At 44.4% G+C, this 12870-nt stretch overlaps 1 protein-coding gene across 3 annotated transcripts in view; it reads right to left on the bottom strand.

Moving 5' to 3' along the window:
* Positions 1–4729: 4729 nt before the first annotated feature.
* Positions 4730–12870, bottom strand: part of RFX5 (regulatory factor X5) — a 9056-nt gene continuing 915 nt past the window's right edge. For 2 of the 3 annotated variants that reach the window (XM_049616266.1, XM_049616267.1), the window contains exons 2-10: positions 12510–12638; positions 12246–12279; positions 11730–11812; positions 11353–11472; positions 11027–11146; positions 10802–10883; positions 10342–10543; positions 10001–10101; positions 4730–9855 (exon numbers count right to left, since the gene is read on the bottom strand). In XM_049616266.1, the coding sequence (XP_049472223.1) occupies positions 8866–9855; positions 10001–10101; positions 10342–10543; positions 10802–10883; positions 11027–11146; positions 11353–11472; positions 11730–11812; positions 12246–12279; positions 12510–12638 (1861 nt within the window). In that variant the 3' untranslated portion in view covers positions 4730–8865. The remainder of the gene's footprint in view (positions 9856–10000; positions 10102–10341; positions 10544–10801; positions 10884–11026; positions 11147–11352; positions 11473–11729; positions 11813–12245; positions 12280–12509; positions 12639–12870) is intronic. The other variant, XM_049616269.1, reaches the window with a different exon arrangement.

Raw genomic sequence — 12870 nt, 5'->3', positions numbered from 1 at the left:
TCTTTTCGCCGTTACCGGCGCGACTCGAGGCCGCGATTCTGCCTCCGAGGTCACCACCTGCCTGGGTCACCACCTGCCTGGGTCCCTTTGCCTTCCAGCCTCCGGACGTTGATCTCTCCAGGGAGGGGCTGGACGGGGCTAAATTGGGAGAGGTGAGTGATCATAACCCCTCTTTCCAAACCAAACCATATGCAGCTAAACAAATAAAAACGCGCCCTGCAATGGACTTATGGTGTTGGTTTTGTATATTGTCAGTATTGATTGATTTGATTGGGAGCCCTTTCCCTCAGAACCTCAGTCCCAGTCGCGCTGGGACATTCGACGTTGAGGCTAGATTTCTGAGCTAGCCCTGATCTTGGATGCCACCTTCCCTGCCACTTAAAGGCTGTTTGATTTGGGAGGACTGAAGTAACCGCTTTGAACCTCAGTTTCTAGGTCTGTAAAGTGGATACAGGAATTTTAACACTTAACAGGCTTTGTGAGGATTAAAAGAGGTATAGATTACTACCATAGTACTATATATTACTATTATTTGGACAATTATATAGGATAATGAAAGAAAAGAGGGTCATTGCTTCTGTGTTTAATAGGGAAGCAGAATAAACAGTAGTCGCTTTAAAATACCTATGTAAAGCATGCAACGCAGTATGTACAAAAGTAGAACAAATGGGCTATCCAATTGCTGAAGGAACATAGAGGAGTCTGATGAATATGGAAGGCCTAGCCAATCAGTATATGGTGAACAAATGAATGGAAGACTTCTCAAAAATACTATAAGCCAGGTCTTAGAAGAGATACTGGACATGATCCAGCAGAACAAGAGAGAGCATTCTGAAGACTAAAAAATTGTATGGTGAAGAATAGAGATGGGAATTTGCTTGAGGGCAAGCTGATAAACTTGGTTAAAGCAGGAGTACAGTTATGAAAGATGAGCAGAGAAAGAGGACAAGAGTGCCATAGATAGTTTAAATTTGTCACCACTGGTCTGGAGGAGAGAATCACCAACCCACCTGTTAGGTCCTGCAACTCTTGGCCAGCTCCCAATCAGCTGTCAGGCAAGGGTCAAGAGGTGATGATCCTGCTTTAGCCTAGAGTTTAAAATGTCATACATCCCTCCCTTCCAGTGTATAGGATTCCAAAGGGTCTCAGACCAGCTTTTGAAACAGTGTGAAAAGGGATGTGAAAGCCCTACTTTTTATAGTAGGAAGTTTTTTATTTTCCAATAACAACAAAACAAGATTTCAGGAACATCTCTGTTCAAACTTTAAGTGGAACTTTTTATAGCCATAGGCAGTTATTAAGTCCTTTATTAACCAAGTGAGATCCCCACTTTTTTCCTCCCCTACAAACAATATTAAGCAGAAGTATGTTGAGTTTTCTGTGTTTATGATTCTAAGGGCTCACGTGTGAACTTCTCTGCATCTCTGTATGACTTGGTCTTTCTGACTTTCTCTGGAGTGGTTGTTGTTGTTACTCTCCTGTTTCTATGAGTCTCCAAACCCCTCTAGTCTGAACCCAAGGCAGGAAGGGATTCACCTTTGTATTCTAGCTGTATCTTTAGTTTCTACCACAGGGGCAGAAATTATATTTGTTGATATAGCAACAGATGGAATGCAGAAGCAGATATAAGAATCCAGTTAGGCATTAAAGGAATTTCCAAAAATGTAAAACAAAACCAACTGTCTTACCAATTTTTTTTCTTTTTGGTTTGGAAAAAGTTATTTTTCATAAATGAATAAATTAAAAATGTTAACAAGTAAATATTGACTAGTTTTCTTCTCTCATCCTATTTGCTTTCAGTTGTCAAATTATAAAGCTGAATGCTATTCTGTTTCCCATATTAAATTAAAAGCATAACACTTAGGATATCTTCTAAAATTCCCCACCACATTGAACCTATTTTTGAAAATTTTCTTTTGCTAGAAAAAGTACCATTTGCCTCCTTCCTAGGTCCCAGGGAGCCACTGCAGGTATAGATGGTTGCACATGGATGATGTGACCCTATGGGAAACTGTACTGTCCTATGTGTGTGGGACACCTCTTGTTTTGATGGAAAAGTATATGTGTGTGTGGCACCTTGGAGTATAGGGAGGGCAGGAAAGTACCAACAAGGTCAGGTAATGTCATTTATTTTATTTTGTTTTTTAGAGACAGAGTGTGAGCAGGCGAGAGGGGCAGAGGCAGAGAGAGAGAGAGAGAGAGAGAGAGAGAGAGAGAGAGAGAAAGAATCCCAAGCAGGCTCGGTACTGATTGCATGGAGCCCAATGTGGGGCTCGATCCCATCACCCTGAGATTGTGACCTGAGCTAAAATCAAGAGTTGGATGCTCAACTGACTGATCCACCCCATGTCGTTTATTTATTTAAATTTAACCAAATCAGGTAAAGAAGTTGGCTTAGTCATCAAAAGTTGGTATAACTAGCGGACCCAGTTCATAATGTAACTCCTGTTATATTTTAAACACCCCTGTGGCTAAAGAAATTATAAAGAACAACTTTTTCTCCCTGAGCCACAGAAATTAGGGTTTTTTTTTCCTCCAGAGAAAAGATAAAGAAGCCAGCAGTTGTTGGCCAAGCCCCTACTGTGTATGAATACAAATATTACCTCCTTTGTTCCTCATTACAACCCTGTGAAAGAGATTTTATCCCATTTTATGGAAGCTAAGCTTCAGAACGGTTAAGTCACTTTTTCAAGGTTGTTTTACTTCAACCCACAATAAGAAGTACATTTTATATCATGATCACTGAAGAACACACAGACGTACCTTCGCTGAAATAAAGGTTTCAGGAACTAATACTTACCCTTACTATATGCAAATACTGATAGTTTCTGTTTTACTTCATTTTTGAAAACACTGTTTTGCACCCTGCTAAATCAGTTTCACAACCCATGAATGGGCTAAGATATGAACTGAATTCATGCTCTTTTCAGCAAATACTTTCTCATGAACATCTCTTAAATAATGCATTACCTATATGTTGTGCTTAGTTTTATCTCATAGGACAGAGCTACCTGGACAATCCTAGGCAAAGAAGGGATAGGCCTACTGAGGAACCATACCATAAGATGAAATACTTAGACAAATATGTGATGACATTAGTCCTTTCATTTAGTATGTGAGTAAATGTGGCATTTGCTTTGATTTCTAAAGAAAGTTAATTGTCCACAAAAATAATAAGTTCACTTATTTGGGGCCATCGACTAGACATGTAGAGTTTATCTTGGCTTCATAGTAAACAGTTATTTCAAATCTTAGTAAATTATAAATTATCTTTAACTTATGATAGGGTTAAAATGAAAAAACATGACACTTGGGGGGTGAGGTCATGTGAGTACAGAGTAGGGTTTTGGGGAAAGAATAAAAATGGTAGAGGAAGCAGTAGGCAATCCCCAAAATCTTAGTTTAACCCTTCATCTAGTAAACTGAAGATTGCCTAAACTATAGAATAATTTGTTTCATGTTAGATTATTTTTAATTTTTTTAAAAGTTTATTTTTGAGAGAGAGAGAGAAAGAGAGAGAGAGAGAGAGAGAGAGAGAGAGAGAGAGAGAATGAGTGGGGGAGGGGCAGAGAGAGGGAGACACAGAATCCAAAGTAGGCTCCAGACTTTGAGCTGTCAGCACAGAGCCCGATGCGGGGCTTGAACTCACGGACCACGAGATCATGACCTGAGCTGAAGTCGGACGCTCAACTGACTGAGCCACCCAGGTGCCCCAGATTATTTTTATTTTTAAAGGTTTATTTATTTTTGAAGGGGGCAGAGAGAAAGGGAGACAGAGAATCCCAAGCACTGACAGTGCAGAGCCCAACACAGGGCTCAAACCCACAAACTGTGAGATCATGACCTGAGCCAAAATCAAAACTTAAATGCTTAATCTACTGAGCCACCCAGGTACCCCATGTTAGATTATTATTATTTTTAATATTTATTTATTTGGGGGGGGGGGGCAGAGGATCTGAAGCCAGCTCTGTGCTGACAGCAGAGAGCCTGATGTGAGGCTTGAACTCAACAAACTGAGATCATGACCTGAGCCAAAGTTGGACACTTAAACAACGGAGCCACCCAGGTCCCCGCCCCCCCCCCCCATGTTACATTTTTTAAAAAGTTTTACTTATTTAAGTGATTTAAGTAATCTCTACACCCAAAGTGGGCCTTGAACTCTAGACCCCAAGATCAAGAGTTGCACTCTTCAGACTGGGCCAGCCAGGCACCCCTTACATTAAATTTTTTTAATAGGTAAGTTTTAAAAATAGGCTACTGGGGCGCCTGGGTGGCTCAGTTTGTTGAGCGTGTGACTCTTGATCTCAGCTCAGATCTTGGATCTCAGGGTCATTAGTTGAATGTGGAGCCTACTTAAAAAAAAACAACCATAAAACATAAAATAAACAAATAAATAAAATAGGCTACTTAAAAATCCCATGGCAGGGATTAGGGGTTGGGGAGGGAGTGGCGCATGCCTGGCTAGCTTGGTTAGAAGAGCATGCAACTCTTGATCTTGGAGTTGTGAGTTTGAGCCCCACATTAGGTGTAAAGTTTACTAATAAATAAATAAATAAACAAACTTGGAAAAAAAAACACATAAATCTCAAAATCCTCAGGTGGGCTGGTCTCCCAGAGTGAATGGATACATCCCCAAAGCCAACCATGGTGAGGACAAGGTTTTCTTGGATGCTTTCATCTATTCTAACATGAGTGGTTTATTTTCCCATATGCCTGTCACTTTTTAAAAAAATTTTTTAATGTTTATTTATTTTTGAGAGAGACCGAGCACAAGAGTGGGAGGTTGCAGAGAGAGGGAGACACAGAATCCGAAGCAGGCTCCAGGCTCCAAGCTATCAGCACACAGCCTGACACGGGGCTCGAACTCACAAACTGTAAGATCATGACCTGAGCCGAACTCTGATGCTCAACCGAGCTACCCAGGTGCCCCTGCCTGTCACTTTTAATGTATCAGCAGCCCAGTCCAATCCCTTTTCTCCTCCCACATGGAACCAGTTGCTTGGCTGTTTCCTTATGACTCCAGTTCCTCCATCCTTTAATGCAAACTTCATACCTTTATCCACTCATTCAGTCAACAGAGTACTATGATGGTTGCATGTCCTTCTAGTTGACTTCTATTATTCGTACACCCCCCTTCTACCTGACAGGTGTCTATCAGGGGATGGTTCTCCTAGGTCTTTAGTCACATCTCACATCTCCAAACCTCTGCTTTCCCTGGAATGTCCTCTCTTTTCCACCTATCTAAGCTCTACTTACCCTCTTTTCCATGAAGTCTTCCAAAATTATTCAGCCCAAGTGATCTCTCTGAATTTATAGCTCTTATGCAGAATGAGTACCATGATTTAGCTTTTTTTCTATAGGTCTTATGTTGTTCTGTCCTTGTTTTAGGAGTCAGACTTGTCCAGGTGACTCCTACTCACCTCAACTGGGAAGTCATCCGGATCCCTGTCTGATCTATATGCTATTCCTCTGGGCCCCCATAGCTCTATGCTTACTGCTAACATAACTGTTATGTTGCCACTATGCTATGATCATTATTGACTTGAAGACAGCTTAAGTCAGTTGGCTTCTAAAAAGTGCCTGGCACCTAAAAAACAAAAAGGAAATTGCCAAAACCACAGTAAGGCCGATTTCTGACAGCCTGGATAAAAGAAAGGGCTCTCCCATTAAAATACAAGTAGATCCTGGATACATTTCAACAAACATAATGGTCAGCATATTGCTGGGCTCGTTAGAAAGTAAGAGAAATCACTAAAGGAAGAAAAAAATAACATTAAGCTGAAACCTATATGAAGGAGTGAACAGTATTGTGAACAGAGGCTAAACCCTGGGCCTAGCCAAGGAAGGGGAAAAAACCTGGGACTCCTGAAAGAAACTGAGCCCCGTGAAGGGGCTAACACAGTCCCAGGTCAGGAGCATCATTTGGCTCCTGGCAGAAGCAAATGCAAATCTTCTCTGCAGGAAAGTGCCCCCAATTTAGGCTCTCTGGATTCCCATAGATTAAGTTTAACAAAATTTGAGCTCAAAACCCCAAGATTGAAAATATACAAAGAAACAAGCTACCACAGGCAAGAGTGAGCAGAAAACAAAACAGATTTAGATATCCAGGAAAGTTACAGAAATACAAAATAACAAACCCAACGAGTTTCAAAAATTTAGCATCATAGGGTACCACATCTCTGAGTACAAATGATTAAAGTTGAAAGTGGGTATCTAAACGGTAAAACTTTAAATATTCAGACGTTTGGAAGTTCAAAAAATTGTTCTAAATAATTCACAAATCACAAATCATAAAGGTAATTTAAATATCTTAGGACTAAGTTATAATTAAAGTACTTTACAACAGAAAAATTGGGGGGATATAGGGAAACAGGTCCTTAAAAACTTACAGTAGAAAAAAATAACAGCTTGAAAATTAGGTTAGGTGTCAAAATTAAGATGTTATGGAAGAACATAAAATTAAATCTAAAGAAAGCAGAAAAAAGGAAATACTATAGATAATATCCATAATTAATGAAATGGAAAACAAAACATAAGGGAGAGGATCAACAAAACCAAAAGTAGTAGCTGAATAAGTAAAATAACAAATTTCTGGTGCAAAAGAAGGTAAAAGTAAATAGTAGAAATGAAAAACAAAGTACATGACTACCCAGAGAGCACGGGGGAAAAAAAGGAAAAATTTTAATTAAAAAAAAAAGACATGAAATTACAAAATCCTAAAAAAAACACTTAACCTAAATTGACTCAACAAAAAATAGAAAGTCCAATCAATGGTTAAAATTTTTCCCAAAAAGGAATGCCAGGCAAAGATGGTTCAACAGTTGAGTTTTACTGATCTGATGTCAACTCTTCCAGAGAATAAGAGGGAACAGTTCCCAACTCAGAGGATGCACAGATCAAATGAACCATCTTAGAAACATTTTTTTTGAAATCTTACTAAAAAAAAAAAAAAAAAGGCACTAACAGGTACAAGAATGTTCATAGCAGCACTGTTTGTAATAGCAAAAAAAATGGAAACAATCCAAATGTCCAGTAATAGGTGAATGTGTAGAATACAGGTGAAAAATGAGCAAATTATAGCTACTTACAACATAGATGAATCTTAAAAATAGTGTTAGGTGAAAAACTGCAGGGGACTATTAGAGTACAAAATTTTTGTAAAGCTAAAAAAGCAAAACTGAGTATTTTAAAAGAATATTATATGTATATGGTTAAATATAGAGATACACATATATTTGTGTGTGTGTGTATGTAGGTAACTAATAAACACAAAGTTAAGGACAGTGGTTATTGTCCGGGGAGAGGCAGCAGGATGGCCAGGGTAGGAACACAGGAAACTCAATGGTATTTCTAATGTTTTAATGTATAATTTGGGTGATGGGTCAAAGGTATTCACTTAATTATGTTTCATAATTTATTCATGTTAAATATATTCTTTATATATCAAATATTACATATTATAATTTTAAAAAATATGCTGTGGTGGAAATGAATGAAGTCTCCCTGAAAGAAAATTTATTTCCTGGGCAGAACCAGATTCCCTGACAGAAGCTACCCTATGCAGAAGACAAAGTAGGTCCTCAGTAAATACTGGTTTACTGCTTTTCCAAAGGAGAACATAAGGTCTGGGTTCCCTTCCTATTGGTGCTGATCTGCAGAGCTACCTCCTGCCACACACCTAGCCTAAACCCCACAATCCTGGCTAAGTCCTGACACATGTATGACAAGAGACTGACACCTGGTGGATACAGAATGGATTTAATAAAATGGCTAAGAAGTTCATCTTTCACTCCACTTGGTGAAAGCTGGCAGTAGGGTCGGGAAAGCAGAATGAGTAGGGAAGCAGAATGAGGAAAAAACGAACATTCAGAAACAGGAAAGGGAAGGATCTCCATCTCTGAAATGTAGGAAGTATCATCTAAATGAGACCAGAGAGAGTCCTTAAAGGAGAGGGACTTCCCTCTCATTCCTTCTGAGCCTACCAGAGGAAAGAGGCTATTATTATAGCTGCAGTAAGGAAAATGCAAGACAGGGAGGGGAAAAAGGAAACAGGTGTAGCCGATCCCAACCTAGCAAACTAAAACCACATGTACTTTATAGTGTGGCCCGCGTCAGCTGCCTCCCCAGAAACTGCCCGTTTGGAGACCTTTGTGATTCTAGGGAGGCTGATCCCAGGCTTTCCCCATGTAGAATGAACAAATTAGCATGTACCATCCTTCTGGCCACAGTGATTGGTTAGGGGTGGGCATGTGACCCAGGATGGCTTAATCAGAGTCAATCTTGATGCTTCTGCTATGATTCCTGGCACAAAGATGTTCCCTTTTCAGGTTGGATATAAATGAGAAAACGTGTAATCCCAGGAATGCTGGCAGCCATGAGGTGGCCCAGGTTTAAAACGATCCTATAGAAGGCAGCAGCAGGGGGGGAGATCAGGTATTTAGAAACGGATTGAGCCACTGCATCAGCTCTCCCTGGAGCCAGTACTACCTCTGGACTTCACAGTTACGTGAGCCAGGAAGTCTTAATTTTTAAGCCAGTTTGTAAGGTTTTCTTTGATTTAAAACCGAAAGATTCCTAGCCTATACATTCATCATACTTACTCCATCCCTATCATCCCACAGGATAGCAGAGATCCAGGTAAGACAGTCACTACATTTATCAAGGACTCTAAAGCCAAAGGTATTGAGCTGGAAACATCAGAGGCAGGAGCCAGACACTGTGTAAGACAAGGGGGCCTCAGCGGTCTCTACAGGAGAATGAACTGCCTTAGGAAAAGAAGAGCCAAACGAGAAGCAAGTGCAGAGAAGGGCCTCTACTAGGCAGGTAGAGTTAATGTGAATATAAACACTTTTCCCCACGTACCTATCAAGGGGGTGTTGCTTGGGGGTCTTTCCCTTCATGGGATAAGGAATTCTGAAGCATGTGCCCTTTTAAGTCTTTATTACCCTGTGCTGCGGTGTCTACCTCTCCCTTTGGAAGAGCCTCCTTTTGGCTTCTACTGCCCTTGATGACACTCACTTTTGAGGTGACCAGAGGAATTTTATCTTCTGCTTCTTTGGCATGCCGGGAACTGGGACCCCTTCCTCCTCTGGAAACAACACCATCTTCCTGATCCCGGGCAAGCACCATCCCCTTCTCAGCCCCTCCCACTGGCCCTGGCCTCCCTGACCCTCTGGCAGAGTTGCTCTCCCCTGCAGAGGCCCATGTCTCCCGTGGTAACCTGCAGGGCTGGGCAGAGTCCACGGCAGCTGCTGACTTGTCAGGGGTAGAGTTCCTTTCCCTACTTCCACCTGATTTTTTTCGAGGGCGCCCCCGTTTTCTTTTGGCATCACTTCCTGTATCCTCTATATCCTGCTTTGCTGCTTTAGCTGGTGGATCCTGCCCAATGGCCTCACTCACAGGTACTTCCGCTGTCCTCTTGACACCTTTGTCATGGGGGCCTGGGTCACCACCTATGCCTACCTCCCTGTTCTCTGTGCCTCGTGGCTGAGCGAGCACCCCAGGTAGGGCTTGCCCAGGCCCAGGCCCAGGCCCAGGCCCGGGTCCAGGCAAAGCAGGAACAGCTGGTAAGATCATGTTAATGATGGGCACAGCTGCCTGGGGTCCCCCAGCCCTACTGGGCAGAGCCACTTTCAGAGGGCCTGAAGAAAGCTTGGGGGCCAGGATGGGGGGAGAGACTTGGAGTGGTGGAATAAGTGAGCGAGGGGCCCGGGGAAGGAGCAGAGGCAGCCGGGCCACCAGGGCATTAACCTGTGGGTTATTGGCTGCTGGGGCTGGGCTCTCCACTACACTCTTCTTCCGCTCTCCACGTGCAGGAGGGCCAGCCCCAGCCCGGGATTCCGGCTCCTTAGGTGGCTAAAAGGTAAAGAGAGGACACAGTTAAGTGGGAAGACTGGACACTGGAGTCAACACAGGCATAGAAGGGTGAGAAAATATGGGGAAAGGGATACCAAAAGCCCCCAGCCCAGGGCAGCAAGGTCAGGGTCATCAACTTCCTTACCTGGGCTGGTCTCTCCGGTTTCTTATGGGCTCCACCCTCTAGGCTCTCGACACCATTCTTGGATTTAGAGGACCGCTCCCGAGGGGCATGTTCATCGTCGTCTGTGGAGGTGCAGGAAAGGTAGTAAGGCAAGGGCGAGGAGGAAACAATGGACAAGTGAGGCAACTCTGACTGGTGGAGAAGGAGGAAGAAGGCGGTCTAAGGCATGACCTAATGTCCTATAAGGGCCACTAGAAATAGAAAGCAAATGCAAGGTGTCTCTACCCTAGCAGGTGGGAGGGCCTATGAAGTTGAAAGTGGCAGAGAGTTTCTCAGGACTTGAGAGATGATGGTCCACCCACCAGCAAGCCCCACTGCCTTGAGTACGTGGGCAGGGGCAGACCGAGCAGAGATGAGGTGCTGCTGCAGGAGGAAGCGGGCGACCTCAACGATGGAACTGAAGGACCGTTTCAGGATTCGTTCTGCCCAGTCACAGGTCAGAGCGCAGGCTGCCTCAACCAGTTCGTCCCGGGGTGCTGGGGTTACTTCTGGGCCCATTTCTGGCTGTGGTGGGGAAGGACATGCCCAATCACACTCCACCTTGGCCCCTCTCAGACACCAGTGTCAACCACAGCAAGACCAGACTGCAGATGGGAGTAACTCGCCCCAGGAACCCACAAATTCTCTTCACCGTCTGCCTGAGCCATCGGGTAGGTAAAGGGAATATCCTGTACACCCAGAAGCTACGTGCAGAATGACCTAGGCTGTGTCACCCTCTACTTCGGAGAGAAGAATGCAATCGGAGGGTTGTTTGTTACTTACACTCTCAGAGCCCTTCAGGTCAAGTCCAGGTAAGGGTGGCATAGACACCAAGGTCTTCCTTCGTATGCCACTGTAGCAATATCTGAGACAAGTTAAAGAGCAGCCAACAACGGGGATCTCCAAGCCCCGTGGGAAGGTTAGGCTGTTTCTACTCCTGGCCCTCCACACCCTAAGTTTTCCTCCCCAGGTCCGTCCTCCAGCCCCAACCTCTCCACTCAAGGATATTTGGACTGGCCTCGGCCACCAAGCCTTCGGGCCTTGATGTCAGGGAAGATCTCTCTGATGATTTTGCCAAAGTTGGCGGTGCTGAGTGGGCGACAACAGGCAAGGCTCTCACAGTACTTCCTGAGTAAGTGGGGGGAGGGGGCAAAGAGGGAAGATACTTAGACACCAGTGAGTATCGAATCATGGGTAAATTCGGAGGGTCCCTGGCATCAAGTATGGGAAACCCCTTAACAAGTCAGTGGGGCTCTATCAAGGCAGGGAGCTCTCCAGGGGTGAGGGAGTAGTCCCAGCCCACCAACCCACACCCCGGCCCCCCATTCACCCACCGATAGGCATCATAAACACTTTGCTTTGGCAAACAGGTGTCAGTATGCTCTTCTAGATGGTTGCGGATCCATCTATAGGCATACATGTACTCCTCATTGCTAAGTGTACTTGGCTCTGAGCTGCAAGAGAAGTAAAAGGGACACACCTTACTAAGATCCTAATAGTTGCTGTGGTTCTCAACAGACTACCACTTCAGCAGTGCTGGACCAAATCACTCGGCCCAGAATCCACCTTTTCCAGGTAAACCAGGACAGCACAGGTCCTTTCCTTCTCTATCAAGCGGTTATGAGTATTCCTAGTCACCCAGCCCCATCTCAGTGAGCCTTCCTTTAAGAACCAGAACCTCTGACGCCTTCAACTGTAGCACCAAACCTACCTTTTGTCTCCAGTACTGGGTCCTGAGGGGAGCTGAAGGTAGAGATACAGCTTGTCGTTGTCTGAGAATTTCTGTACATCTTGCTGAGGTTGGGAGGAACAGAGGCAGGGGAAAAAAAATAAGGCCAAGAAGGACCCAAGGTAGGATCTTCTGATCCTTCCTCCCAAATTGGGCTGCCTTAGAGACTGTCAGAGTGAAAAAGGACCTTAGAAATGATCTGGTGCCGGGTTCTCACTCTATCTGAGAGGCACCTAGGTGAGCTACCATGGTGAGAGGGGAGTGGAGGGGATCGGCTTTGATTTTATTCCTACTGAGTGTCTATACCACAGGTCACAGAGAGATGAACTAAGATGCTCAAGGTCAAACTGGCAGCAAGTTGCAAAGCCAATTATCTTCTGACGGGGAAGACAACACTGCTTGTCCCACAGAAACCTTTCATTTAGGCATACCCTCTTCCTCCTCCTCCCCCCTGCACCAACTCCATCTCTCTACTGCCCTCTTCCCAAAAACACTTACCAGGATCCCCTCGACTTTGTTCTGCACGGCCTTGCTGTGGAGGAGAGGAGAAAGCTGGAGGTCACACACAAGATTTTCCCTGGTGTCTTACTGTTAGGGAGAGGAAGAGGGCTGAGAGGACTGGCAGGTGCTCAGCAACGGCTACCATGATGGAGAATCTCCCAGTGCTCACAGGCACTTGCTCAGGGAGAGGCAGTTCATCTACAGAGGAAGTGAAGTGCTACGGTTCTGGAGCAAGACTTGGAGGTGGTGAGGAGTACTTACGAAATGGTACCTCGGAGCCTCTGAAGAAGGGTGGTGGGTTCTCCCGCCTCAGCACTACCTGAGGGGGCCCGTCCCCCAGTCTTGGGGCTCTTAGCATCGGGTTCATCTTCTGCCATCCTGGCATGAGGGCTAGAGTTGAGAGGAGACACGACGGGAAGATTCAACCTCCCTTCCCCTGGAGCCACCCGCCACTCCCCAGGCGCTCCTCGTCTCCCTACCCAGAAACACAGAGAAACAGAAAGCCTCTGAATGTCCTCAGTGGTCTTTTTTTCTCACCACTTGCCTTCTCCCCAAATTAGAAATGATCCCATTACTTCTCCAGGCCCATATACACCCAAAGAGATCTCTGCCACCTCCATTC

Source organism: Panthera uncia, assembly GCF_023721935.1.
Source record: "Panthera uncia isolate 11264 chromosome C1 unlocalized genomic scaffold, Puncia_PCG_1.0 HiC_scaffold_4, whole genome shotgun sequence".
NCBI classification, from domain to species: domain Eukaryota; kingdom Metazoa; phylum Chordata; class Mammalia; order Carnivora; family Felidae; genus Panthera; species Panthera uncia.
This window is presented reverse-complemented; position numbering and strand designations above follow the sequence as displayed.